Consider the following 27,406-nt stretch of genomic DNA (forward strand, 5'->3'; position numbering starts at 1 on the left):
GTATAGGATATTGTTGTAATGAATTAAAAGAATCGTACAGAAATCGTGCGTATTGTTTTCTTTGTCCCAGTTTTAGTAGTGCCATCATCGTTATATGCCCCTTACAAGTTCAGTTCCTCAAGTTCCCCTTTTTTAATACAATGTAATCTACAACCATAGAAATTATATGTTATTCTAATGTCCGAGAGTGAATCGTACATTCCAGGTCTGTACTTGATTTCCACACGTGATGAAAAATAGACTCGTTTGTAGAAGGTTAATTTTGTACACAATTATTTAACAATTTTAATATATCAGGTACGTGCTTTTAAAGTAATAATATGTAGATATAAAATTTTTAATTTTTATTTCGGCAGCCCCATGGCAAATATTTTAATGTGTGATAGACTAGACCTGTCATACGCAATTGGGGTCACTGAATCCGAATTTGATGTCCGTTTGCGGGAGTTAGTTCAAGTTCAAGGTCAACTCTTGTTTTTTCCAGAGAAATACAATCTTTGTCCCCGGAATCTCAAAGAGAGAGCAATTTTACGTTCGGATACGTGGTTGAACTATTTTTTAAAGCCACTTCAAAAACTTAGTAAATTAGTATGGTAATCTAGCTAGTCTATCACACAATGGATTTTTTTTCACATGGAGCAGTGCAATTATTGATTTGATAAGACAGAAGTATTTTTGAATTTGTTAGAATTATTGGATTTATTAGAAGCAAAATATTATATAACCTAGCAATATAAATTTTGCGTGTAGTTTTTGGGCCAACTTTCAGTAAGCCAAAATCGTATTTGTACTATTATCAGCAGATGTTTAATCCTTGTTTCGAATGAAATATTAGAAAAAAATAATAGATTAATAATAATTTAATTAAAAAAGTTACGTAAATTTCTTTTATATGCCACAGTGTAAAGATGTGTCAATAATTTGTTTTCAAATATTATGAATTGTGTAGACTGTAGGAATGCAAAGATCATTTTGTTCGTTTATTGAATTTTTGGCGATGGAAATGAAAATGTAACTGCTGAACTTTTGTAAATTTATATTAATTGGACACTAACGTATGTCCAATTAAATATTTGTTATCTCTATTATATTATTTATTTGTCGTAAAAATTTAGATTTCTTCTTTAATTTTGTTTAACTCTTGATACTGCATTTAGAATCGTCTCTATTATATTATTTTATATATTACAAAATCGGCGCGATGTCCTGAATCCGTCCCTGGTTTTTACGCCATGTACGATTTATTAGCGGACATTTTAAATTTGCCCACTTGGATCATCAATGTTCAGGATTCCTTCTTCATAGTTATATCAATTAGCAGAGCTTGTAATACAACATAAAATAAAGAAAAATTACTTGTTGTCAGCTCTCATCAGGCGTATTCGATTTAGGCGTATAAAAATAAATTTTACATAAAAATAATCATCTGTATTTAAATTACAAAAATTTTTACAAAAGGTAGGTATTTAATACTGCAGAGACTAATAAATAAATAAATCTAATTATATACATCGTTCATTTTGCCCGTCCGACCGTACCATCTAGTATGAGTATCCTCCGTTGCTGGCGTAGCCCTGACCTCCTCCATTGCTGTAGCCGCCGTTTCCACCCCCTGAGCTGTAGCCTCCGTTTCCACCCCCTGAGCTATAACCTCCGTTTCCACCACCTGAGCTGTAACCCCCATTTCCGCCACCTGAGCTATAACCTCCATTGCCTCCAGAGCTGTACCCGGCACCGTTTCCTCCAGAGCTGTATCCTCCACCGTTTCCACCAGAGCTATATCCGCCACCGTTACCTCCAGAGCTGTATCCGCCACCTGAGCTGTAGCCACCGTTCCCGCCGGAACTGTATCCGTTGGATCCGCCGTTTCCGAAGGAAGGAGCGCCGTAGCTGCTCGAAGGGGCGGGAGCTGGGGCACCGTACGAAGAGGACGGTTTGGATGGAGCACCATAAGAAGAAGACGGCCTGCTGGGTGCGCCGTAGGAAGAAGAGGGTCTGCTAGGGGCGCCGTACGAGGAAGATGGCCTCTTACCGTTTCCGTTTCCATTTGAAGGGGCTCCGTAGGAAGAGGAAGGTCTCTTGCCGTTTCCGTTACCGTTGGAGGGGGCGCCGTACGAAGACGAGGGACGGGAAGGTCCTACGGGTGTTCCGTAGCTGGTGGAGGGTGGTAGGTAGCTGGTGGAGCCGCCGTTGCCTTTGCCGAAACCGTTGCCGTTGGAGGGGGCGCTGTAGCTGGGGGATGGGGCAGCTGGAGCGCCGTAGCTGGAGGAGGGGGCAGCTGGTGCGCCGTAGCTGGAGGAAGGAGCGCCGCCTCCGAAGCCACCTAGAAATAAAAAAGATATGCGCGAGGAGTTTCTTTTTGACGCTGTGATTTTTCTTGTCAAATTTATACAAAAAATGCAAAACTGCAAAAATAATTATTTTCTTATTATTTTCCATCAAAACGTCTGTAGTTAACGGCATGACCTACTTTTTTTGTATTTACGTAGAAATATTGCATGAAAGCATTTATGTTTTGACTCGAGCCGACAGTTCAAATTTTTTCATTACCTCCGAAACCTCCTCCACCGTTGGAACCATGACCATTACCGAACCCTCCCCCATTGGAAGGAGCTCCGTAGCTAGAGGACGGAGCGGATGGGGCGCCATAGCTAGAGCTGGGGGCGGCAGGGGCTCCGTAGCTAGAGGAAGGAGCACCACCTCCGAATCCGTTGCCGCCACCGAATCCTCCGTGTCCGTTTCCACCTGTGGATGGAGCTCCGTAGCTGCTGGAGGGTGCTGAAGGTGCCCCGTAGCTGCTGGAAGGCGCGCCGCCTCCGAAACCGTTGCCGCCTCCGTGTCCGTTGCCACCGCCATTGGATGGGGCGCCGTACGAGGCTGACGGAGATGGGGGGAGGTAGCTGTTCTGGGGGCGACCCGAAGGGTACCCATTCGAAATGGGAGCTGGAATAGTTCATATATAACAAATTCTCCAGGTGGGTGCAACAAATAGGGACAGTGTTTAAAAATTTTATAGTTTGAAAATCCTATTCGATAAAAATATTTTATTGATATTAACAATACATCTTAAAAATAAGATGTTTTCTAATGATTCAGACTACATTGCGTAATAGTGTTCAAAAAGAAGCATTTTCAATTAAATCGTTTTTTCTACACAAGAGAGTTCACCTTTATTTTAATTTAGTAAATTACATGCTGAAGAAAATAATTATGTAAAGAAATAAAACGTGCATTACAAATATAAAATAAAATTAATGAAACGAAATTTTAGAGATTGATGCATAATACAAAAATAATTTTCGACAATTTGTCAATATTTTGATATAAAATGTAATTATACCAATTATTAGAGAAATCTAGAACACAGAATCTTTTTTCGAGAACCTTGTATGTTAATAAATAAATGACCCAGTCTTACTAAATTATTTTTAACACAATAATGTTAGGTTGACGAAATTTGGATGTCACTTTTTTAATTTTTTATTGGTGATCTTGCGGCAAATAACGTACATCCTATAATGCTAAGTATAACGCGAAACTATGTTACTAGATTTTAAAACTAGTGACAGCAGAAAGTGAGTCATTAGGCAATACCAAAATCATCAGCAATACAACGATTACTTATTACGTTACTTCACATGCGGGCGTGTCGAAAAAACTAGAAAACAAGACGCTTGTACGGGGGATTTTGCGAGGTTTTTACAAAACCAAATAACAATAATATACATCCCCGCTCGACTGGCTCTAAATTATCATGCATTAGCATCTGGATCATAGTAATCGAGATTCGAATTTCATCTCTGGCTGTAATTACAGCGTCACGCGAAAACGAAACTGCCTCTTAAGCTAAATTAAGCAAGAAAAATGGATTTCTCTTCTGGAATAATTAATGGGGATAACGATAATTGTTGAGACCGCTCACCTTCGCGCTTAGCGAGCCGTCCGGCATTAGATGCGCCAAGCACGCAGCATAGGGCCAGAGTCTGAAAAATAGAAATGGAAAGGAATTAATTGAGGAGACGGGATACACAGAAACTTGAATAATAACGTAACTACTATAAACGTAAATGGTATTCTTAAATACAGGTTTATTTGTTCTATTCGTATATGAAAGTACTGAAAGAGTCCCTTACTCATTTCTCTATACAAGGTGGTCTACATGTACGTTCCAGTAATGAAGGAGGTGTTTTTATGGATAATTTTAAGCAAAAAGTTTCTTTAATCACCTGCTCTAAAGGTTCAGTTTTAGAGATACCTATACGATGTTAAAGCTCTCTTAAAATTCGTATATATCTCAGTATCTCTGTTACTGATTGATATAACAATACTGACTTATAGAATTGTCATCTTTACTTACTTAAGTCGCCAGTCCAATTAGCATCATTAATTAGCATCAACAATCGTTTGATATATTTGCGTAAATGTGATATTTTTAATAAATTGCATCCTATATTATCACCCTGCATCTAAAAAACTAAGCCCTTTAAGACATTGTTTATTTTTTTTCTTAAAATGGTCTAGAAGTCTAGAGGATCATCTCTTTATTATTGGAACATCAGCATATTTAATATTTTTTAATCTATGACAAAACCGGTGCCATATTTATCTAAAATAGAACCTTTGCAGGTTCTGTTACCAAATTATATGTTACTTTTTATAGAAAGTTTCGAATTTTTATGAAAATCGGATCAAGTTGAGAAACAAAAAGAAATCATTATAACTTTTTTCGTTTGAATTTAGAGATCGACCTGCAAGAACTGATTTCACATTTGCCAGTAAGTAATAGAATAAATAAAGAGTTAATAAGTATCGTATGTGTGTGAGGAAACAGAAAGCTCTTTTTAGAATGTTCAGCTCATTCAAGACATCACGTTTAATAATAATTACTCGCCAATTGAAGAAAGTTTGAGGAACTAGCTGCTTTTTCCCCAAATAACTGAAAACAATCAATTGTCATTCGCATTATTTTTTAATAGTTTTATTACATAATTTCTATGTTCGCAAGGACACTCCAAAGATTTTATAATCACGTTATTGAATTAAAAGTAAATAAAATTCAAGACACATCAACTACTTTTAACCTTCAGGCAACTGTTTCCCACGATTTAGAAAAATACCGTCATATTTTCGGGATAATTACAGATTATTTTCATATTAAAAACGGATAATCTCTTTTTATTTTCTTTCCTTTTATCCCATTAATTCGTATTTATCGAGTTTAAATGCCCAAAATGCATCATTTCTGATTGATTTTTGACTTTTTTTTCGCGACTTCCCAAGATTTCCAAAACCGATCCGCGAAAACCACACCATCTACACTGAAATCGACAGTTCTTCGCGCCACTTACCACTAACTGCAATCCACGCATTTTCTCGCACTTCACTAACTACACCTGGAGGGAATTCAAGTCCAGCAGACTTCGGCGTCGACGAAGTCAATGTCTGGGTTCCGTCCTCTCAGTTATTTATACAATGCCCCACGATGGGTTCGGTGAAAGTAAAATTGGAGTCTCCTCGCTGCTCTCCCACACGTTAGAGATGCTGGAAGAAGCGTCCCCGTCGGAAGGGATGCTCGTCGGCGACCTTGGACGTATCGTCTCATCTTCAGCGGGTTATCGGCGGGTCAGAGGTATTTTGAAACGGTTCGCGAGCAGTCGGCTCCGAAATGGGTTCATGCTAGTTGGGTCGGCTTCGTTGGGTAACTTCTGGGTGGTCGTTACTGATTTTTGATATCGATGGTAGCAGGAATATCAAGCACATTTATTTAGAGAGTCAAAATTTTATGTACAAGTCTTATTTTATTAAATTTTTCAATTAAGTTCTTTTAAAAACGGCGAAAATTATATCGGAGATACGCAACGTCTTCAAAATTCAAAAGGAATTGAAGGTAAGAATTTAACGCAGACGCAATAAGCGCAATAATCTGATCCAAAACATGTTTCCTCAAAATTTCACCTTCATTTAGTGCTCTTATTAGTTTTTTATAAAAATAAAGTACCTCAATTGGAAGATTTACCGTTTTCGAGATAAGAGCCTTACAAATTTTATAAAAAAAAAAAATAAATATTTATAGAAAGAGTTTCGCAAACTTTTAGATTGTAATATATACATTACAATACCAGGAAATACGCATTTCAATTATTGTCAGTGTCGTAGGTATGGGAGATAATTTTTTTTTGAAGAGTAACTTCTACAAATATGACTTGTTTTCAAATATTTAAACATAGACTGCTAAGTTGTACATTTAGATTTAGGGAAAATTTAAATATTTATTTAAAATTTTTGTTTTTCCTTAAATTTTCGAGTAAATTACTCAAATTTTTAAATTTAATGTTTATCTTTTTCTTTTAAAATTTAGTTAATTCTTTTTATTTTACCTTATCCTGTAATTGGGACTTGTCCCGTTGGATATTGTAATTTCTAAATAAATAAATAAATAGGCTACTAGTGTACCACTTTATTTATTTTTTTTCGAATACACCTATAATTATTTTCTTAATTTAATTATTTTTTGAGAGCATCATGGAAATGAACAATTTTCAATTCTCCGCTCTGGGAAATGTTACTTAAAATGATGTGTAAGAACAAATAACCAAAGTTAACACAGTTACTCTTATTACTTTCAAAACNCTTATTTCTTTCAAAACTAGGTTAATCAGAACAGCACAATATACCATCACATATAAGACGGAATCGGTTTTCTACCTCATTAAGCTATTCTTTCCGAACAAACAAAACCATTAATTCGTCCTCATCATAATGGTTTTTGTCGTTAAATTATCGAGTAGGAAGCGTTCTTCTTCCTCTTAATTTTTTTCCAAGGTAAAATATTAGGTATATACAGTTATTTTTTTAATGATTAGATATGTTTTATGTATTTGCCGACCGTTTGTGAACTGTACCGTAAAATAATTCGAAGCACATCGGCCTACATACGAATCTTAATTAGCGTGCCTAAATATTTGTCGATTAAATTAACAGCAAATAAATTAGTTCTGTTTCAGAGCTCATATAACAATGTTTTTTTCGGATTTTTCGCCGACGACTTTGCAATGTTATGCGAATGATAAAAATGCTTCTTCAGGAATTCCTGTGCTTCATCAATATTCTTCCAGCGTTACAATACAGTCATGACTTCATCCAAATGTCCTATTTGAATCGAATACTTGAGCGTATGTGTAATTATTTTTTTTTACTGTCGACAGCTACTTTATTTATCGAGAATTTTTTCTAATTGGGAACAAGGCAGTATTGATTTGCTGCCTACTTACTGATCCACTGATAATTAGTATATCCAAAGTAATTAATGTTACTTTTAAGGATGATTTCGACAATTGTTATAGCGTTACGAAAGGAGAACAGCTCATAAGTCAATATTTTTTACTGTTTACAAATTGGAAACGATGTTGCAACTCTGTGGCTATCAGAGATTTTTTGCACAACCTAAGTGGGATATAGGTAAATCAGAACAAAACGTGTCAACAATATATTTTCAGGTTTTGATTATTTAATTTCAACATGTTCATAATCCACCTGTGATAAATGTATGCTTTGAGATGAATGATATTAATAGAAGTTCATAGCTCAAAGATTTTAGCGACTGCTCCCTAATTCCCTACGATGTGTTTCTTTAGCTGGTGCCTTATAAGCGCTACACAAGGCTGGTGGCAACAAAGCGGTTAACGAAATTAGCCTGCACGCTCATCCTTTCAGTCGCCGTGAAAAAAATCGCCTTGACTGAAGTGTCAATTGGATTGGTGAAAATTAAACCAACCCAAATTGCAAAATGCCGTGCATTACCTTAAGTGTATTACGTCTGCGATTGGCAATGCATTATCTACGGTGTATGTAAAGTAAGTACTGCGTAATTAGCTGGAATTTTATTAGATTGGAAAGATGTTTTGAAACGTACAAGCGAGAAGACACCGCGAACAACTTGTCGGCGAAAATAAAAGCTGGAAACAAGCATTTTTGTACACGTTGTTTATGTGAGGAGCCTAGCTGCGATATTTTGTAACGTAGACACGTAATTAAAAAAATACTTTTACTTCTTACGAAGAATTTATTTCTTGTTCCCTCAGGGAACTGAGGAAAGTTGATGATCGTTTGAGATGCTCATCAATCAAGGGACTGTGAATCCGAATAGTACAAAAGAAAATGCGACTAAATGAAGCTGGAATGTTGTACACTATTTATTTCTATTTTTCGGTATAGCGATTTCGATTTGAATCGATATCGGGCAGTGTTATCTGCTGATTTTTTTTAATTATTTCCGACAGAGAGAAGCCGCCGTGCACAAATCGGTATGCGAAATGAAATATCACCGTCGAAGTGCTATAAAATTTATTTTAATTTGAAGGCTTTATTATGTAATGTAATAAATGGTATAAATGAAGAAGCTATTTACGGTCTCGGTCAAGTTAGAATAGTATAACTTGTACAATCCATCATTCCGAATATATAAAGTAGATCGATGTTGTTTTTGCGCCTTAGCAAAGTAGGTCATTTTAGTTTTTTTAATTTCAGATGTGTTTGCAGCTTGATGCCAATTTCACAAAGAAAGTGTGGTAATCCCTTCAGCTTTTGTTATAATTATTTCTTGTGCAAAATTGACGATTTTATTTTTAATCAGATTTAAATCAGTGCGAGTTATAGACTAGCGTAATACAATGGTAGTATTGCAGTAATAGAAGAAAACAGAATGTAAATAAATTTCATCGAGAACGGTAACATGCGTAATACCAAGTAAAATTGAATTAAATTAGGGAAAGAACCATCATTAGAACAAAACGTAAAAAGTAAATAGAGCGGTACAATTGCTTGATCAGTACGTGTAGCGCAAGTACTATTATTTTCCCTTTCCAAATCTGCTTGCGTTTAAAGAAAGTAATCGGCTTCTTCCATCAAACGGCTGTACTTTCACGATGAGAAGGTTTTTACAATAGTTTATTGCAGGGATTCATATCTCCAAGTAAACAGTTACCTACTTCCTATACAATATGCACACAAATTACTTTTTTACAATAGTATACGCTACACAATCTTTTCTAATACCTTTAAACCGCGATCACTGGGAACGCAACACGTCAAGGGTCTCTACCAGCGGTCTAAGATTATGGAAAATTAGGAAAAATTGAACTTTCATTACAATCAAGGGTATAAAAAGTGTATTTAACAATATTTTAATCATCAGATCATCTGCAATTTTAGAGAAAAAAGATATTTTTAATATTTTCAGAATCTTCTGAAATCAGAAGACTGAGTAACATGAGATTTGCGCTCGAATGACTCAGATTAGACAAAGTAACTGGCCTGTTTATTTCTTTTAATTTTACATTATGCAAATGATTTTTAACAGAAAAATAAGATTGTTCTGCGATTATAGAGGCAAATACTAATAGAATGATGTCTCACAAAGAAAATGAATCCTTTGTGTTTGTTTAAATTATAATTTTACTTTAATAATATTTTGAGAAATTCCAACGAAACATTATAAGCAAAAACATAATTTATTTTCATTTGACTTGATCAGTGGTCGATAGTACCTGCACCTTCAGGCCTGTTCCGATTTTTTCAACTCACTTTCGACCATTAAATCACCTGTGAGAGACAAGGTCGCCCCGTATTGACTTAATTTCATCGCGGAGGCTCTAAATATGACAAACAAACGGTCTGATGGATCAGTTTGCATCACGTTTAAATAAGTTAATCTCGGACGAGTGTCATCCTTGACTTTCCTTTTATAGGAACGTAATTTAGTGAGCTCTGTACGCCAAGATGCTAGCTGGAGAGTAATTAATCATTTATGGTTCGGTTTGTGGCTTTTTTTAAACAAATTAATGATTTATACGCAAATTTCTGGTATCCAGAAGCTTCTTTGCTCTATATTTCGGGTTAAAATCAGTATTTACTTCTTTAGTATGTATAACTAAGTTCGCTTGTTATCTCATATAAAAATTAAAGTAGTATATTCATGGTGCTCCCTAATTATTCTCTTTTAATTGCTATTTACTTCTTTTCTGTTAAAATATTTCCATGAGACATCACGTCGACGCATGCAAAAAGTCGGCTGAATCAGAATATGCAATCAGAAAAATAATTGGCCGTCAATTTGAAAAAAATATAGTCGAAAAAGAGGTTTCTTGTAAAAAAAAAATGTATTTTTTTAAACATTACAAACTTTTTGGTGGTAGTCATTCATTTGTTTGACTTTCTGTTTGATCGAAAATTATTTAATTAATTAGTTTTGACACCTCGGATAAAATGTTTAATTATGGACCTATTTTAAACATAAAAAATGTTTATTTTATTGATTATCAGGCAAAACTAGGACAGATATATTATTACGCTCGAATCGTAATCAAAATAACTGTCTGGAGCAACTAAAATGTACGAAAAATTAATACCACTGAACAAATAAATGACTGTTAGCAAAAAGTTTGTTGATTTTATACCATTTTGTGCAAAAAAGTACCTACAATGGGTTTTCTGATCGTATATGTTTTTAATTGATGTTCAATTGTTTTTCTGATTGCATATTCCGATTCCGCAGAACTTTTTACATAAGCCAATATTTTTTCCTTTTAATTGTTTTAATGATAAGAGAATAAATTGCAAAAAAATATGGATCATTCTTTGGCACGTTTTTTAAGGAATTTTGCAAAATTTGTTACAACTGTAACAAAAATAACGTTAAATATGAGTGAGTGACAAAAATAGCTGATTTGAAATAATATTTATACTTTATACTACACGTTAAAACTATGCGTATTCAAGAACAAGTGATGACATTGGCAATACCAGTTCTCTATGTAGATATGTGCACATTTCTCGAGGAAAATCCTTTATACAAATATGTCATACACTTCGCACGCATAATTATCAATTTTTAATCAATTCATGTCTATATTTAGACAGACTTATCACTTTTGGTGCTATGTACGTGGTGGAAAAACCACAAAATATTTTGCTTGAGCAGTATTTAAGAGCAACCAATTGTGAAATACAGGTATATCCTTGTTTATATAACATTTATTCTCTCACTTGTTTATTATACATTAAATTATTTAATATCGGTGTTAACACATTGTATTGCTTTTTATAAACAAACATTCCATGTCAAGCTAGAAACACGCGAAGTCCTACATAAAATACCAACAGTGATATCTGTATCACGACTCGCAGACCTAGCCCTCGTGTTCCACCCTGTACATTATTATCGCTACAACGAGAATAATATGTCGCTTATTAACCAAATTCAGTGCTATGACCGCGCCGCGAGCAAAATGGTTATGGAGAAATTAATTCTCACCTCGTTGTTGTTTTCTTTCGGTTTTTGTCAATTCGATCCGCATTTCTTTGGCAATCGGAGCGCCTTCGTCCACCTGTTCGAGTGGAAGTGGCTGGACGTTGCCGATGAATGCGAGAGGTTCTTGCAACACAAAGGATACGGCGGAGTGCAGGTAATCAAGGAGGAAGTTACATGCTCAAAAAGTGGTTTAGTATCTTTTATGTGGAGTTTGTAAGTAACACGGAGTCTGAGGTTGATGATTTATGCGGGATGTTACAAATATAGCAGCAAAAATGTTTATATAAGAAGTAAAACGATTAATTAACTGTTTTGTTCTACTTAATCGATAAGTAAAAGTGGAAGATGAAACAGTTTGTTCTCGTTTCTAAGTGTGGAAGCTTTTGTATGAATTTATCTTGGATATTCAAGGTGTCTCATACCCCTCAACTTTTCACTGGGTTCTACGTTAAAAAGAAGGAATAAGTTCTATTAAACTAAGTTCAGAAATGCTTCTTACATCGTCTTCGAAATTTTGGTCATCAAACTATTTGATTCTCAACAAGATGGATAAGTAAAAATTTTACAGATAAGGTGAATGTAAAGGCTGCCGCAACTTTGATGGCCGTTTTTTTTCAACGTAAAATCTAGTGATAAAGTTTTGGAAGACATCATTTTTACTGACACAGACCAAAATTTAGATATAATTAAATTTTAGATATCTCCGCCCAATGAAAACTTGGTAATTGAAAATAGACCATGGTGGGAAAGATACCAACCAGTCAGTTACATATTAAAGACACGATCTGGTGACGAAGACGACTTCAAAGCAATGACCAGGCGTTGCAATAACGTTGGAGTAAGGTCAGTAGACTCCATTTTTGTAATGCTTTATTTTGCATTTTGTACGTAATTCTCGTACAAGTTATTATGACCTATTTCTGCGCTTAAAGGAAATGAATAATTATAATCTCTTTTTCAGAATCTATGTAGATGCTGTTATAAACCATATGAGCGCATCGGATGGCACCGGCACTGCAGGAAGTAAAGCCGACTACAAGAATAAAATATTCCCAGCAGTACCATATAGCAAAAGTGATTTCCACGACAATTGTGCGGTGAGCAATTACCAAGACATAGGAAACGTGAGAAATTGCCAGTTGGTCGGTTTAAGCGACTTGGACCATGTAGGTAACTCAGTGTAGAGATAAATTTGAGCATTTTTCATATTACGTTCAATTTTTCAGAGTAAAGAATACGTCAGGCAGAAAATATCCGAGTATATGAACCACCTTATAGATCTAGGAGTGGCAGGCTTTAGGGTCGATGCAGCGAAACATATGTGGCCTGAAGATTTGAAGAAGATCGTTTCCAAACTTAAAAATTTAAACACCAAGTATGGATTCGCGGCGAATTCTAAGCCTTTCGTTTTTCAAGAAGTTATAGATCTTGGTGAGCTTCCACCAGCTATATTTTATGTAAAGAAAATTTGTTTATGGTTATATTGTTACATTTCAGGTAACGAAAGAGTGATCCCAGACTACGTCGAGATAGGAGCCGTGACGGAATTCAAGTACAGCAACTCCATCTCCAACGTTTTCCAAGGAAACGACAAACTCACCTACCTCGACAGCTGGGGCCCCACATGGGACTTTCTGTCAAATGGCGTCGCTGTGGTGTTCGTGGACAACCACGACACCCAGAGGGAGGAAGGAAAATTGACGTACAAAAAATCGAAACAGTACAAAATGGCCAACGCATTCATGTTGGCGCATCCATACGGTGTTCCCAAAGTTATGTCTAGCTTCGACTTCAACGAAAGGAACCAGGGTAAATACAACCCAATAAATTTTTTATTTGCGTTTTATCGACGAATTCCTTTTCAGGACCACCTCAGGACGGTTCTGGCAACTTGGTTTCACCGCAAATAAACACGGATGCGACGTGTGGCAACGGCTACATCTGCGAGCACCGCTGGAGACAGATCTACAACCTGGTGGAGTTCAGGATGGTAGCGAAAGGCACCCCAGTGACCAACTGGTGGTCGAATGGCGACCAACAGATCGCTTTCTGTCGAGGGAATAGAGGTTTTGTGGCTTTCACCAATTGGGGAGATTTGAAACAGCGTTTACAGACGTGTGTGTCTCCTGGAACGTATTGCGATGTCATTTCTGGTGGTGTTAGGGATGGGAGTTGTACTGGAAAAAGTATAGTGGTAGATGGTGATGGAATGGCTAATATTTCTTTAGAAAGTAACGAATACGATGGAGTTCTTGCTATTCATATAAATTCAAAATTGTAATAAACATTGTGAATAATGATGTGGGAATTAAAAATTAATAAAGTTTTTTATACTTTTAAGATTTTCTGTTTTCTTCATGGCATGTACATAAAATGCAGTTCAAGAAACACACATTAATCTAAAGCACGTTCAGTAAATATCTAAAACTGTCTAAATGCTTGCAAAAATTCAACAAATACAAATTGTTTAATAAAATTAATACAAAGAAAAAACACTATCTTCAGAGAATGGACAACTAAAATTTACTTTTCTTGGACAGTCGAAATATTCGAAGTCAAAAATGTAAAATATATAATTTACATCGGTGTGTTATTTGGTAGAATATGTTTACATTTAACAATCATTCAAATAACTAATAATAATTCAAAAATTGCCGGTTTTATTTAATGATAATAATTATGATTGAAAAAACGTGGCAAAAAAACAGTCAGTTACTCAGCAGTGTTTTTAGTTGTTATTTTCGTTCCGAATATTACCTCATAGAAAAAAATACTGTCGGCTCGTATGCGAGTTGTCAAAAGGCAACCTTGGCCATAAATATAATCGTCCAGTTAGTTCGCTGGAAGGATACTGGATTTATGTTTCGCTAATTGAATAAAAATAAGTACCATTCGAAGATCCTCGGGTAATTATCGAGCAATGGGTAATTTTAAAATAGTTCCGTTTCGCAACCTAATGGACAATGCGTGTAAAATGATTTTTAATTATTGTTTAAGAAACACTTATCCTCGTTTGCATGTACGAATAGTGTCGAAACGTTGCGTCCAGATTAGGCAGACAGACCTAGAGACCTAATAGTTCACAAGTACATAAATCGGCGAATGTTACTACTTTATTTATAATACAAAGGTTTGTATTCTAGTCTTACAATAAATATATCCCTGCAAATCATTGCACATCTCCGAGTTGTATAATCGAGTAATTTTGGCTTACCACACAGTCTGTATTTTGTTGTAGAGTATACATTGTTTTCGCTGCTCCAGTTCTGTCTATTCTGCCTGAGAATATCTTAATTAAACTTGTAGAGAACGATTTAATTATCAGCATAATTGATTCGAATTAACATAAACGTAGGCGTGACAATCTTCTACAATCGCGTTGTCGATTTAGTTAATGAGCTTCTCGCAAATGATTTCTTGTATATATTATACATAACTAACGTACATATGATTAATTCATTAGCTTAGATGTCAATTCCAGCAGATTTTCCACTGGACGTGTTTTAAAAAAAATACATCGCGTTTTCTTCAAATTATACCAATCTTCCCATACATATTTGACCATTTTGTCTTTATTTAACCGACTGAAGCCCCAGTTATGTGATTAATATTCTAATCTTGTTACCAAACGTCTCATTTCAGTAAATATCAGGCCAATGGGACGGTGAAAGGTCTTCAAGCAGAAGAGTGATCGAGTTTGTAAATTAAATTGATGGACGCTCAATTTGTAGGAGTTTAATTTTCCTTACGGCGTAATTACCGCAAGAAATATTATCAGTTCGCGTTCACCGAGGTATGAATTACGTTTATGTAATTATTAAGGCAACTATTAAAGATCAGTGTCAAGCCGCCAGCTTTGGTTATAAATCCAAAGCTTCTAACATCGCCGGTGGTAGTAAATTGGCTCGACAGGCTGTGAAATTAGATGGAATTTCAGGAAAAGTGAAGTCAGTATTGTGTTTCGAGTTCCTAAGGCGTCATTATTACCTCTAGCACGTCATCTGTGTCATATCGCAAACTTGCGTATGCTAATCTGATGACCGGCCGTACCGTTTATTAAAAGAACTCACTGGGAGCGGGTTGGGTAAGCCTTGCAAAAGGAAAACCGTCGGTGGATGTTTGCGACATGATGCCGGAGCGTTTATGACAAGTTCGTGACGCCGCTACGAAAGGAACGAAAAATCCGTTGCGATATTAGGAGATTAATACTGGCTTGGACAGATTTATGCAAACTTAGGTATCTGGGGCGATTCCGAGACGGATATTGTGACAGAATATTCACAATTGCCTTATAATATCTGCCTAAAAATCAGAGAATAATAATTGAGGAACTTATTTTTATTTCAATCTTTATATGCACAGGGTGTAAGCGAATACCGAACCATAATTTCTTGCACAAGGGAGCTATCGATATTTTTTGTCTTTTACAAGTCGTTTTAATTGAACTGACAAAGTAGGGTTATTTTTTCGTGTTATTTCGCAAATAATAATAATAAACATTTCAAATTATTCAAGAAAATGTATTCACTTTCTATTTGTTTCTATTTACTAAGCAAGCAAAGTTAGCAAGAGCTATACTCTTGTTTAAAAGAAATTCGTTTTTTGAAAATGTTGGAAATAGTTCAAAAATTCATTAAATATCGTTCTATTTTGAAGTGAGTGTTATTTCCCAGTACTTACAAGTATTGGATATTTTTAAAAGATAATGTCAATGTATAGTATTAAAATATTCTTTTATATCTCATCGAATTGATCTTGTACTTGATAAAATACTATTTAAATTTTTTAAATACTTGTTTTTTTTCTATACGACATTCAATAAATATTTAGTGGCGACGGTTCTTTTGTAATCAAGTCTCGATTTGCTGCCGTTTACATGCAAAATATGAGCAGCTAAAAACCTTTTGTTTATAAATAGAAACTGATAGGTACAGGTACATTAAAAAAGGGATTTTATTTGTCCTTAATAGTGTTGAGTCTCTTGTACATATACTTTGCTATGTTTAAACAATATACAAGTCTAGAAATAGGGTTTCTATACTAGGAACTATACTTTATTTTAAATATAATAAGGAAGAAACCGGTTTAATGATATGTATATAGGATATATCAAGATCAAGCAATAATTTGATGATGGAAATCACAGATGTAGGTAAATTTAATTGCAAGACGTCGTCAGTACCTGGAAATATATATTTATATTGTCTTTTAAGCTTTTTGTCCGAATAATGTTCGAAAAATAGAGTCATTCATCTGTAGCCACAAAAAAAAACAAATTATTCACGTGTTCATACCGGATCCGATAATGGGATAATTAACTTAATACCTATTTCTAAATGATGGTACTTTAACTAGATGATCGTAGTTGTAAATATACATCTATAAGTTGTAACAATTTGCTCATAACTCAGCTTTTAGTTCAAGGTCTAGCATTTGTCTCTGCCGGAAAAAAAACAGTAATTTTTCTTCGTCCAACCTACTCAACAAAACGCACTTAAAATCTGAAGTTTCTATATTTGTTTTGAAATTATAGAGGCAACAAAAACATCTAAAGCTTTCGTTAATTCAATTGTGGATGTATTAAGCTTGAGTAGCTCACGTAACGCGTTTTGTTACCAGAAACGCTATGTGACAATTGCTTTTTAAGCAATTAGCAACATGCCACCTTCCGGAATGGCTTTCTCTTGCGTTCAAGGTCGCGTGTGTTAAGTTCAAACGTTATGATTTCTTCATTTTCACTATCGAGAGGCGTGCTAGACCCTCACAAGGAGATCGAAACTGCACCGAACAAGAAAGTGTAATAAACAATTGATTAAATTTTGCAAACATTCAAGAATAAATATTCATTGTCAATTTTAACTCATTATTTCCCACAATCTTCAGTGGAGGATCATTTAATTTAATGTATTCTTGACCGGCGATACGAGTCGCTTGTGGTTTGGCGATTTTAGATAAAAACAGTTGTAAAAGTTTTTATGACAACGCATATTTAACGCGTCTTGCTAAGCAATTCTTTTTAATTATTGCCGATAAATTGGAAGGAAGTTGATTTTGACAACTACGTAGTAAAAGTCCGAATGTAAGTTACATGGAAAAAATGAAAATGAAAATTCACGCAATTGTTCCTAAAATCGCGACAGGAACGAATTGTGTGAACATTCGACGTTTACATCGTGATTATTTTTACAATTATAGTGAAATTATTACAAACAAATGTAAATTTTCTAAAATTTCTCAACGATATTTATAAAAGTTTCTTTATAATTCGATGACTGTCTATTTTTTTACGATTAAACTCACGATTTTTGCGACATATCCCCTCTTAAACATCTGCTTCCACTTTTTTACGTTTATTGAATACAGTCACGAGACCTCTGTTAAAAAAATCGACCTGCGATATGCGGATAGCAAATCAGTCGGCAGAGCATGAACCAACGGCAGCTTCTGATTTATATTTTGCAGCACATTTGCTACATACATCACGACCGGATTCCGTAACAGTCACACTCGAAGTCTTGGATAATGAGCAGACGCTTCGATAGATGAAAATTAGATAAAAAATTTCGCAACTATATACTACAACGTAGCTTTAATTTCTCTACCGAGTTGCACGCATGGCTGGGATTATGCAAAAGCGACGAGGAAGATCGCGTATTATACTCCGTGAGATATCCAGAGCTTTCATTTAAAGCGTAGCTTGGATACTATGCAAATTAAAATTCTTTCAGTAGTGCTTGCAATTGTTTCTATTGTATACGACTCGGCTCGATTGTAGGTGTCTGTACGTTTGGTGGAAGATAATGTCAGATATCTTGAAAACCAAATATTAATATAATTAATTAATTCTACACAATGTATGATGTATGTTCAATTCATTCAAATTGTGCATAAAAACCATAACAAATACCTATGTAAACATTTCTTAAATTTTTATCAGTTTAAGTATATCTACTATTCTACTGTATTTGTATCGATAACACTATAAATAGAAAACTATATATTTTAAACGTCTTTCTAGAATATTGCATAAATATCTCTTAACAAATATTATCAAAACAGAGCTTTGTGACATATTTTCTGCAACTTCGTGACACAGAGCATCGATTTTTGCTTGCCCAATATGTAAATCTCTAGAACTTCGCAAGAACCGCTACAACCAATAATCGGTACATGAACACAGTTTGCCTTGCACTGCTCTTGTTTCAGCGACTACTACGATGTATGTAGATTGCCCCGAAGAATTCGTGCTTCTTCATTGCAACAGGCGGCCTTGCTTTCGGCAAACATGTCACACACCGCTAGACGCATTTGGTACGTTATAAACCGCTTTTGTTTAGGGAGTATATTCTCCCTGTGATGCTGGAGTATTATAAATTTAACACAAATTCTTTTCGTTGGATATGTGCAGATTTTCGTCATAAGATTTTAATATGTCTAAGATCACACGACGTATGACGACAATTCAATGTTTTTTTGAGACTTTTTTCTACGCCCGCTAATTAAAAAGGCCGCAGTCGGTAAGTAACTCATCTCGATGAAAAAAAACACGCATCTATCTTAATTATTTCTCAACAAGTACCCAATTCATAACACAAAACATATAATTGATTTTATGCTTTTAATACTCGTAGCAAGGCCAACGTGTAAACACATCCATCATATCCATATTTATTAATAAAGTTAGCTCAAAGGTAACGTGAGACGCAAATTTTGGTAAAAAATAGACGTTACCAGTACCAAATCTGAGAACAGGATGTGTATCAATTAACAGCAGGTGTTCGGGCTGACAAATTAACGAATCTGAGTTCATTAGGATGGGATAATTTCATTTCATAACACACGATGAAAAAAAAAACAGTGAGGTAATGGTCCTTCTGAATTTTTGCAGTAGGATTTATAATGTAGATTCAAGGAAGTTAGGTGTTATGAAAACGAAACGATTTCATTGTTTTTAACTTTCGAACGAATGAACCAGAAAGATTCAGATGACGTAAGTGGACGCGAACAACGAAATAAGTTGTATTTCAAATGATATCCTCCTCAAGGATAAGTACGTCGCAAAATAATTTTTCTTTCGCAACACATTCTTGCTCCAAGGGTATGCGTGGCGTCGTTATTCCAAAATTAATTCTTCCCGTACGCGAGCTGTAATATACTGTCGCCGTCACACGATTCTCGCCCACCGAACACACCTGAAAACGACCTCCTTAAAGGCAACATTAACTGCATGCAATCGTACATGATTGACGGCCAAGAAAAAACGACAGAGAATTAGTTACTAATACGCCGATCGTCACGATTTAGTGAATTATATCGCCTGTCAGAATATGTGATCTTCATAATGTTCATAATGAGGCTGCTGATTGTGCCATATCTTCTGAGATCCGCAATTGAAGAAGGACAATCTATTCATAAATCACCTTCCAGGAAAATAATAAGTGCGAGGCATTTATTGAAATAACGCCATTACGTGATTGTTGTTATAGTTTTTTTCTCCTTGGTTCCTTGAACTTAATAAGGAATATTATCCTTGCACTCGTGATTGAGCAGCACGCCATTCTATAACAATATACGTATGTATATCCTTTTGATTTTCACATTGGTTTTACTTAATTTCCCATGTGATCCACTACTTGCTCCATTGTTAGTACGACAAAGCCGCTTATGTAAATAAGAGAAGGTAAACAAATTCGTTTTAACTCGAGACCAGATGCCGTCGTTTCAATGCAACCTATTAATAATTGTTGCAATGCGCTGACGCAAAGCAATTTTTCATGCTTCAGTGTGACATAAGCGTACAGAATTTTCACATGTAGGTATATAATATACGATTTCACAGAATTGCTGTTGCAGCAAAAGCCGTGTTCGCTTCGCCGATGGATTTTTCGAGAGGTCATTTTCTACTTTCTTCCTTTGTCGCTAAGGACATTAACAGTCGCCGTTTATTTAATTGCACCATTTTTGTGCACACGATAATAATCTTCGAGAACGAAAACTTGCAGCATATTAAACGATTTAATAGCTCGGAAGGGGAAACGATTGTTTTTGCTCACAAAGGTGGTGTGCACCTTTTTGAAAAGTTCCACAGTAGTATTAACGTCCTACAATGTTGCAAGTTCACTGATAGAAGTAATTACTTAATGCACAAAGGTAATAACTTGTACTGTTAATAAGGAAGTAAACGGTAAGCAAAGTGGCTTGTTTATTTTTGTTTCTATTACTGACATATGCGACTCGTCGATTTTAGTGGTATGTACTAGCGGAAATCTCAAACTTTATGCGATACAGAACAAGAATTTAGGGTTCTTCTATAGGCTGCACTTACTTACTAAATGCGACGTCACTACAAACTTATCGTAAATAAACCATATAAATAACAATACTCGGAATCGCAACTAAAAGTTGAGCCGGTCGCGAACGACCTCTCAGTTATAGTTTAAAGTGTCAAAGTCGGGCCCTTCGGGATTCCCTTTATCCCGTAGGACCAAAAAGTTGCTCCGAAGAGATTGGCAGTGCCTCAACTTTCGGCCATCCACTTTATCTCCAGAGGTATCAATACAGAGCTGTTCGAGAGTTGGACATTAGTCAAGTTAAATACTAGTAACCTTTTTGTGAACTTTTGGAAGCCCGATCGAAGCGCGGGGCGGAGCCGGAGGCGGGATCTCGTGACGGCTTCGGGAGGCGGCTGCGAACGAGGCAGCGCCTTCAGCGAGCGGGATCAATACCTGTCTGAAAAACTGAAAACGCGTTATTTTTAGACAGGTATGGATACGGTATGCGTTGCGGGCCCCGAAAAATGTAGAAGTATAGAAGTGAGTTCAATTTTGTGGGGATTGGATCGTGTCTAAGTGATTTTTTTTCGTCGAGGGTCGTTTGTTTTTACAGGATTGACAGTCGCGTCCCTACGATTTAATTTTCTTTTTCGTATAAATCGGCCGAGGATTTGTTTTTATAATTCCCCAATATTTTTTCCAAAAAATGAGAGATACTAAAAAAAATAAACCTTGTTTTTATTTGGGCTCGTCCTGTAGAGTTAGTAACTTTTGAAGTTGGGAGTTGAAAATCGATTTTTCGTTATAAGATTTTGGTTTTTCATTAAATTCGGATAATTTTTGGGTAAAAGCTTTGTAAAAAATTACTGTATTATTAGGATCTGCTATGTTAAGCAAAAAAACTGTCAAAATTGCTATCATATATAAAAATTGATTACCTACGTGAATTGCAGTAAAACTTAATAATATTGTTTTGGCAACTTTTTTTAATATTGTTTGTAGTATAAAGTATGTAGTATATATATTGAGAAAATACTGTTATATTTTTTATATAAGGTTTAGTTTTAGTTTTATCACATATGCAGATGTATTAAGTGTTGTTGGTAGTATCTATCTTGACTGTGAATAATTGTACAAATTCTTACAATGTCTTAAAATTTGCAAGACACCAATACGGTGTTAAAATTTCTTTTTTGGTTGCAAAACTTTAATGATAGAAATTTGTAATTATCTTTAAAGGTTTATACATTTTATACTATGTGGTAGCAAAAACTACAATATACAGTGTTTTCGAAAAGTAACGAATAAATTCATTATTTTTAAATTGAGATGTTTTCGAAAAAATCCCCTGGCTCGTCGATTTTATTTTTAAAAAAGGCACCTTTTGACATACGACCCACATTCGTGACGTCATCGTTGTTCGAGATATGACGTCATCGACAATTTTTTTAAATAGCAACCCCCAATTTTGACCATCCCATTTGAAAGAACGTGTCATTCTACATACACAGATCATGAAAAATTATGGTGTTACATAACAAAAATTCCAAGAAAATAATGTTTGAAGATTTTAAAATTTAATTTTCACAATACTGAAAATGATAATGATTATGTAAAAAATTGTCGATGACGTCATATCTCGAACAACGATGACGTCACAAATATGGGTCGTATGTCAAAAAGTGCCTTTTTTAAAAACAAAATCGACGTGCCAGGGGATTTTTTCGAAAACATCTCAATTTAAAAAATAATGAATTTATTTGTAACTTTTCGAAAGCACTGTATAGAAATTCTATGAAAATCTATGAAATTTTGAAATTTTATTTGTACCTATTTATGATGATTAAAGTTAAATGCAAGATTTTAAACAATAAGTACAATTTGCTGGTAATATGTGACACAAATTTTAATTAGTTGTATTTTATATATAAATTATAGTCAACAGTGCAACAATTGTGCAAACTTTTAACACACATTTATTTCTGTGTAGAAAAGTGAATTTATCGAAATTATATTATTGTATATGAAATGAAGAACTAGCAACTTATGTAAAAGGTTTCTAAAAATAATGGCATGCTCGATTAAGACATTTTTATGCCAAGCCGCAGCAAATTTGGAGCGAAAAATATCTGTCTAAAGTAGCGCGAATAATCCCTGGAACTATAAATATTCAATTTGGTGACATCAAAGCAAATAGAACGAGCAAACAGTCCATTCTAACACACCACCTCGCCGCATATTACAATTAAGGAGCCCTCCCGAAGCAATAAATATGTACTGGAATAATCCCGAAAGCGGAGAGCGGATTTTTTTTTAACTTGATTGCCTCTTGACCTTCCTTTTGACGTCGACTCTGATTGTTCTCGGATAACGAAGGGCCCTCCTGGGTTTTACGCCCTCGCGACGCGGCCCATGCATATTCCACGCCACGAGTCACCCCTCGTCAGTGTTTCAAAATATTTATTTTGCTAAACATCTGAGGTGAATGCTAAAGCTATTATTAGCTCTATGTGAGAACAAATCCAGGCAGGCCTTCGCTATTAGACAGGCCGTAACTAACAAATTCTAATTTGAAAAAGTAACAAATAATTAAATTAAAAATAAATGAGTTGAATCTTAGTACTGGAATCATAAACGTCAAAGACCTAGCAAAATAACAAAATTATTTTGTTTCTTTTTTATGGCATAGGAGATTTTCTTTTTTGTCTTTAAATAATCTTCAGTCAATCAGTCAGAAAAGTTATGGCTTGTAGAACTGAATGAACGAAGAATAAAACACAAATTTGGGTAAATGTTGCAACTGTTTACACCAGAATCTGAAAAGGAATGCTGAAAATTGTATATCTAAATAAATCTTCTTTCATATTTAAAAATTACCGTAACAAAACACTGACCTATAGATTGTCAGAAGGGTCGTGGTTGTTTTTTCTCTTTCCATCCATTTTATTGATATTAATTTACGCTTTTTTAGTGCTCAAACGAATTAAATGAGTAAATCTTTAATTTCAGAGAAAATATTGTTGGCCGTTGAGAGAAAATTTCATAGCATGGGGCAGGAATTCGATCAGAGATTAATTTCCGTTTGTATATTACATTTTAAATTAGTAAAATGGATACAGCGGGCCATAATTCAAAATTATTACTTTAAAAATACAGATTTCTTTACTGAAACTTTCAGTAGTTTATTGAAAAGGTATTGAAACAGAGCGTATAGGTACCTTTTCAGCAATCATTGTCAATGAAAGTGAGCTGAAAACACTTATACTGAGAAACAGATCAGACATCATTCTTTTAAATTTAAATTACTAAATTGTTCATTATCTATGTAGAATAATACATNCGACGCGGCCCATGCATATTCCACGCCACGAGTCACCCCTCGTCAGTGTTTCAAAATATTTATTTTGCTAAACATCTGAGGTGAATGCTAAAGCTATTATTAGCTCTATGTGAGAACAAATCCAGGCAGGCCTTCGCTATTAGACAGGCCGTAACTAACAAATTCTAATTTGAAAAAGTAACAATTAATTAAATTAAATGAGTTAAATCTTAGTACTGGAATCATAAACGTCAAAGACCTAGCAAAATAGAAAAATTATTTTGTTTCTTTTTTATAGCATAGGAGATTTTCTTTTTTGTGTTTAAGTAATCAGTCAATGAAAAGTTATGGGTTGTAAAACTGAATGAACGAAGAATAAAAACACAAATATGGGTAAATGTTGCAACTATTTACACCAGAACCTGAAAAATTGTATTTCTAAATAAATCTGCTTCCATATTTAAAAATTACGGTATAGCCCAGTCATTATAGACATGAAAGAGCCTGTTTCGGGAAAAAATACTATTAGAAGTTTCTCTGCGGAATATTGTTCGGAAACCTGTTATAAATAAAATATCAAAAAATCAACTCGAGGCTAGTTGGGAAACTTTGTTTTAACAGTGGTCAAANTGCTATATAGGGTGAGCCAATATTCCGTGTACATGGAGTTACCAAAGCTGCCTACGACCAAAATATGCGGATTTAACTGAAGTTGCTTCGTTCAGCCGCATGTTTATTTTAATATTAATATGCCTTCTCAGTTACCAGCAAACTAATTTAAAGGAAACTAAACTATTTAACTTTAATCAATAGTTATAGTTTGAATTGAACGAGACTTTACCTTATGTGTTGTTTTCATGCGCAAACACTAAAATAACTGAAGCAAGCTCACACAAGCCTTTCCATATCTATTCTAAGAAATGCAATTGGACAAACGACAATTAAAATTATATAGTTATTAAATTTTGTGGAGTGACATTTTTAAACGCAAAGTATAAAACAAAATACAACGTATGCTCAAAAGGTCCACCACCATTTTCGCATGCACGACACTTCGAATACAATTTTCGCGCACTCACTGGAAAACGCCTCAAGAAAAGAAAATAGTGGTGCGCAAAAAACACTCAGACACGGTCCAATTCCAGATACCAACTGAATTGCGTACTTCTGGCTGCGCCGTTGTCACATTGCTCGATATGAATTTTATTTATTTTGTAGGACCCATGTCATATAAGGTTTTTTTGTTTATTTCAATGTACTCTATCGTCTGTTAAAATTAAAGCAGTCAAACTTTTAACACCCTATATATGAAATATGTATATCTGACAGAAAATTACAAACGTTCTCTTAGTACGTATTGTACTGTCAGGAATTTTAGTGATAACCACATAATCTTTTAATTTTCTACAAGTACCGTAAATGCTTATTCTAAAATAACCTTGTTCGGAACTTCTTGTTTCGATTTCCACTATCACCTCGCCGCATATTACAATTAAGGAGCCCTCCCGAAGCAATAAATATGTACTGGAATAATCCCGAAAGCGGAGAGCGGATTTTTTTTTAACTTGATTGCCTCTTGACCTTCCTTTTGACGTCGACTCTGATTGTTCTCGGATAACGAAGGGCCCTCCTGGGTTTTACGCCCNTAAATATTTGATAAACTATTACAGATACAAATACACTGAAATAAACGAGAACATGTTTATTTTAATATTAATATGCCTTCATCAGTTACCAGCAAACTAATTTAAAGGAAACTAAACTATTTAACTTTAATGAATAGTTAGTTTGAATTTACCTTGTGTGTTGTTTTCATGCGCAAAAACTAAAATAACTGGAGCAAGCTCACACAAGCCTGTCCATATCTATTCTAAGAAATGCAATTAAACAAACGACAATTAAAATTATAAAGTTATTACATTTTGTGGAGTGAAATTTTTAAACGCACAGTATAAAACAAAATACAACATATGCTCAAAATGTCCACCACCATTTTCGATGCACGCACTCACTGGAAAACGCCTCAAGAAAAGGAAATAGTGGTGCGCAAAAAAAACTCAGACACGGTCCAATTCCAGATACCAACTGAATTGCGTACTTCTGGCTGGACAGCTTAGTACCTCGTGTTATTCGCCGCGCTGTTGTCACATTGCTCGATATGAATTTTATTTATTTTGTAGGACCCATGTCATATAAGGTTTTTTTTGTTTATTTCTATCGTCTGTTAAAATTAAAGCAGTCAAACTTTTAACACCCTGTATATGAAATATGTAAATCTGACAGATGAAAATTACAAACGTTCTCTCAGTACGTGTTGTGCTGCCAGGAATTTTAGTGATAACCACATAACCTTTTTCATTTTCTACAAGTACCGTAAATGCTTATTCTAAAATAACCTTGTTCGGAACTTCTTGTTTCGATTTCCACTATCGTTAAAATCTTAGACTTCTTTGAACGATATCCAACTAATTTTCTTTTTGAGTAATTAACATTTTCTTTAATAACTTTTAACATGATGTTGGAGATTTCCTTGTTCACGTCTTGTATTAAATTTTCAGATGTTTTCTTAATTTTTATTTCAATACACCACTTTTACTTACACCACATTAAAAGCTATTCCATACTGTTTTTTAGGTCTGAGGAATAAGTCGCGATACCTACTGTATGTTCCGCGTTTTTAGGTACTTCTAGAGGCAAATATTCTTTATTACCTAAAAAATTCCCTTCGCTTTTCGCCCCATTAATACTTAACACAGAAAAAATAATATTGTACTTTATAAATCGTAAATTAAGTATCTGACGATAACAAAACCTCGGCGGAACCAAATCCCGAAAAGACGAGGCAACGTTTCCCGGGGGCTTTCCATTACGCTCCCCCAAAAAGAAAAACCCCCCTGCAGAGCCTCGTGATCGAAAATTCAAATGAAGCGCGGTGCCCCGAGGCCCCGCCGTCCCGAACAGGTCCGCGGTTAGTCGCCACATTTCTATATCGGGACCACGGCCCCTGCATACAAACGATCCAGACGCAACTCTCCGGATTACCGACATAATTAAGGGGATTATATGCGAGATTGAGCGCTCATCTTGGCCAAGGAATCGAGTTAAGGGATTGTAAGCGTTGTGATTAATTTCTTTTTCATCGGCCGGCTTTCCCGGGCGGGAGAAAACGCCGCGGGGTGAACGAAATGGACCGGGACGGAGCAGCTCGTCTGCAGTTTCGCGTTATGTGAGTAGTGGCATAAAAAAATGTTTTAAACATGTCAGGTAATGAATTTTCAAAAGTTCTACCTTACTTTTAATAATTATTGGAATATTAAACTACATGTTAATTTTGTATTGTAACGCTTAAAATCTACATATATTGTTACACCGCAAATGAATCTAAACGTGCCCACTGAACAACTAGCCCAGTAACAGCACACCGAGTGATCGCGTAGGTAATTAATCTGATTGGTCGAGCTAAATCAGGTCATACTTTTACTAGGAATAATACATTATAAAATATAA

General features: G+C 35.1%; 2 protein-coding genes across 2 annotated transcripts; one reads left to right on the forward strand and one right to left on the reverse strand.

Annotated features, from left to right (window-relative positions):
• Positions 1-1,424: 1,424 nt before the first annotated feature.
• LOC108903821 (pro-resilin) lies at positions 1,425-5,426 on the reverse strand. Its single transcript, XM_018706125.1, has 4 exons — positions 5,349-5,426; positions 3,923-3,983; positions 2,551-2,943; positions 1,425-2,323 (listed from the first exon to the last, which is right to left on the reverse strand). The coding sequence occupies exons 1-4, from the start codon at positions 5,367-5,369 to the stop codon at positions 1,542-1,544; spliced, it is 1,257 nt and encodes a 418-aa protein (XP_018561641.1). The 5' UTR covers positions 5,370-5,426; the 3' UTR covers positions 1,425-1,541.
• A 5,821-nt stretch (positions 5,427-11,247) lies between these two features.
• LOC108903781 (alpha-amylase-like) lies at positions 11,248-13,648 on the forward strand. Its single transcript, XM_018706075.2, has 6 exons — positions 11,248-11,462; positions 12,006-12,151; positions 12,270-12,474; positions 12,535-12,739; positions 12,806-13,117; positions 13,174-13,648. Exons 1-6 carry the CDS (start codon positions 11,286-11,288, stop codon positions 13,587-13,589), a joined length of 1,461 nt encoding a protein of 486 aa, XP_018561591.1. The 5' UTR covers positions 11,248-11,285; the 3' UTR covers positions 13,590-13,648.
• Positions 13,649-27,406: the final 13,758 nt, after the last annotated feature.

The sequence above is a fragment of the Anoplophora glabripennis genome, unplaced genomic scaffold, assembly GCF_000390285.2.
Source record: "Anoplophora glabripennis isolate ALB-LARVAE unplaced genomic scaffold, Agla_2.0 scaffold134, whole genome shotgun sequence".
NCBI classification, from domain to species: Eukaryota; Metazoa; Arthropoda; class Insecta; order Coleoptera; family Cerambycidae; genus Anoplophora; species Anoplophora glabripennis.

Excerpts from the sequence above, each read along its gene's own strand:
- LOC108903821 (XM_018706125.1), bottom strand. The coding sequence starts at position 5,369 with ATGCGTGGATTGCAGTTAGTG. Across the intron at positions 3,984-5,348 it reads TGCGTGGATTGCAGTTAGTG|ACTCTGGCCCTATGCTGCGT; the intron begins GTAAGTGGCGCG and ends TCTATTTTTCAG. Across the intron at positions 2,324-2,550 it reads CGGTGGAGGAGGTTTCGGAG|GTGGCTTCGGAGGCGGCGCT; the intron begins GTAATGAAAAAA and ends TTTTATTTCTAG.
- LOC108903781 (XM_018706075.2), top strand. The coding sequence starts at position 11,286 with ATGGTTATGGAGAAATTAATTCTCACCTCGTTGTTGTTTTCTTTCGGT. Across the intron at positions 12,152-12,269 it reads TGCAATAACGTTGGAGTAAG|AATCTATGTAGATGCTGTTA; the intron begins GTCAGTAGACTC and ends TCTCTTTTTCAG. Across the intron at positions 12,740-12,805 it reads TCAAGAAGTTATAGATCTTG|GTAACGAAAGAGTGATCCCA; the intron begins GTGAGCTTCCAC and ends GTTACATTTCAG.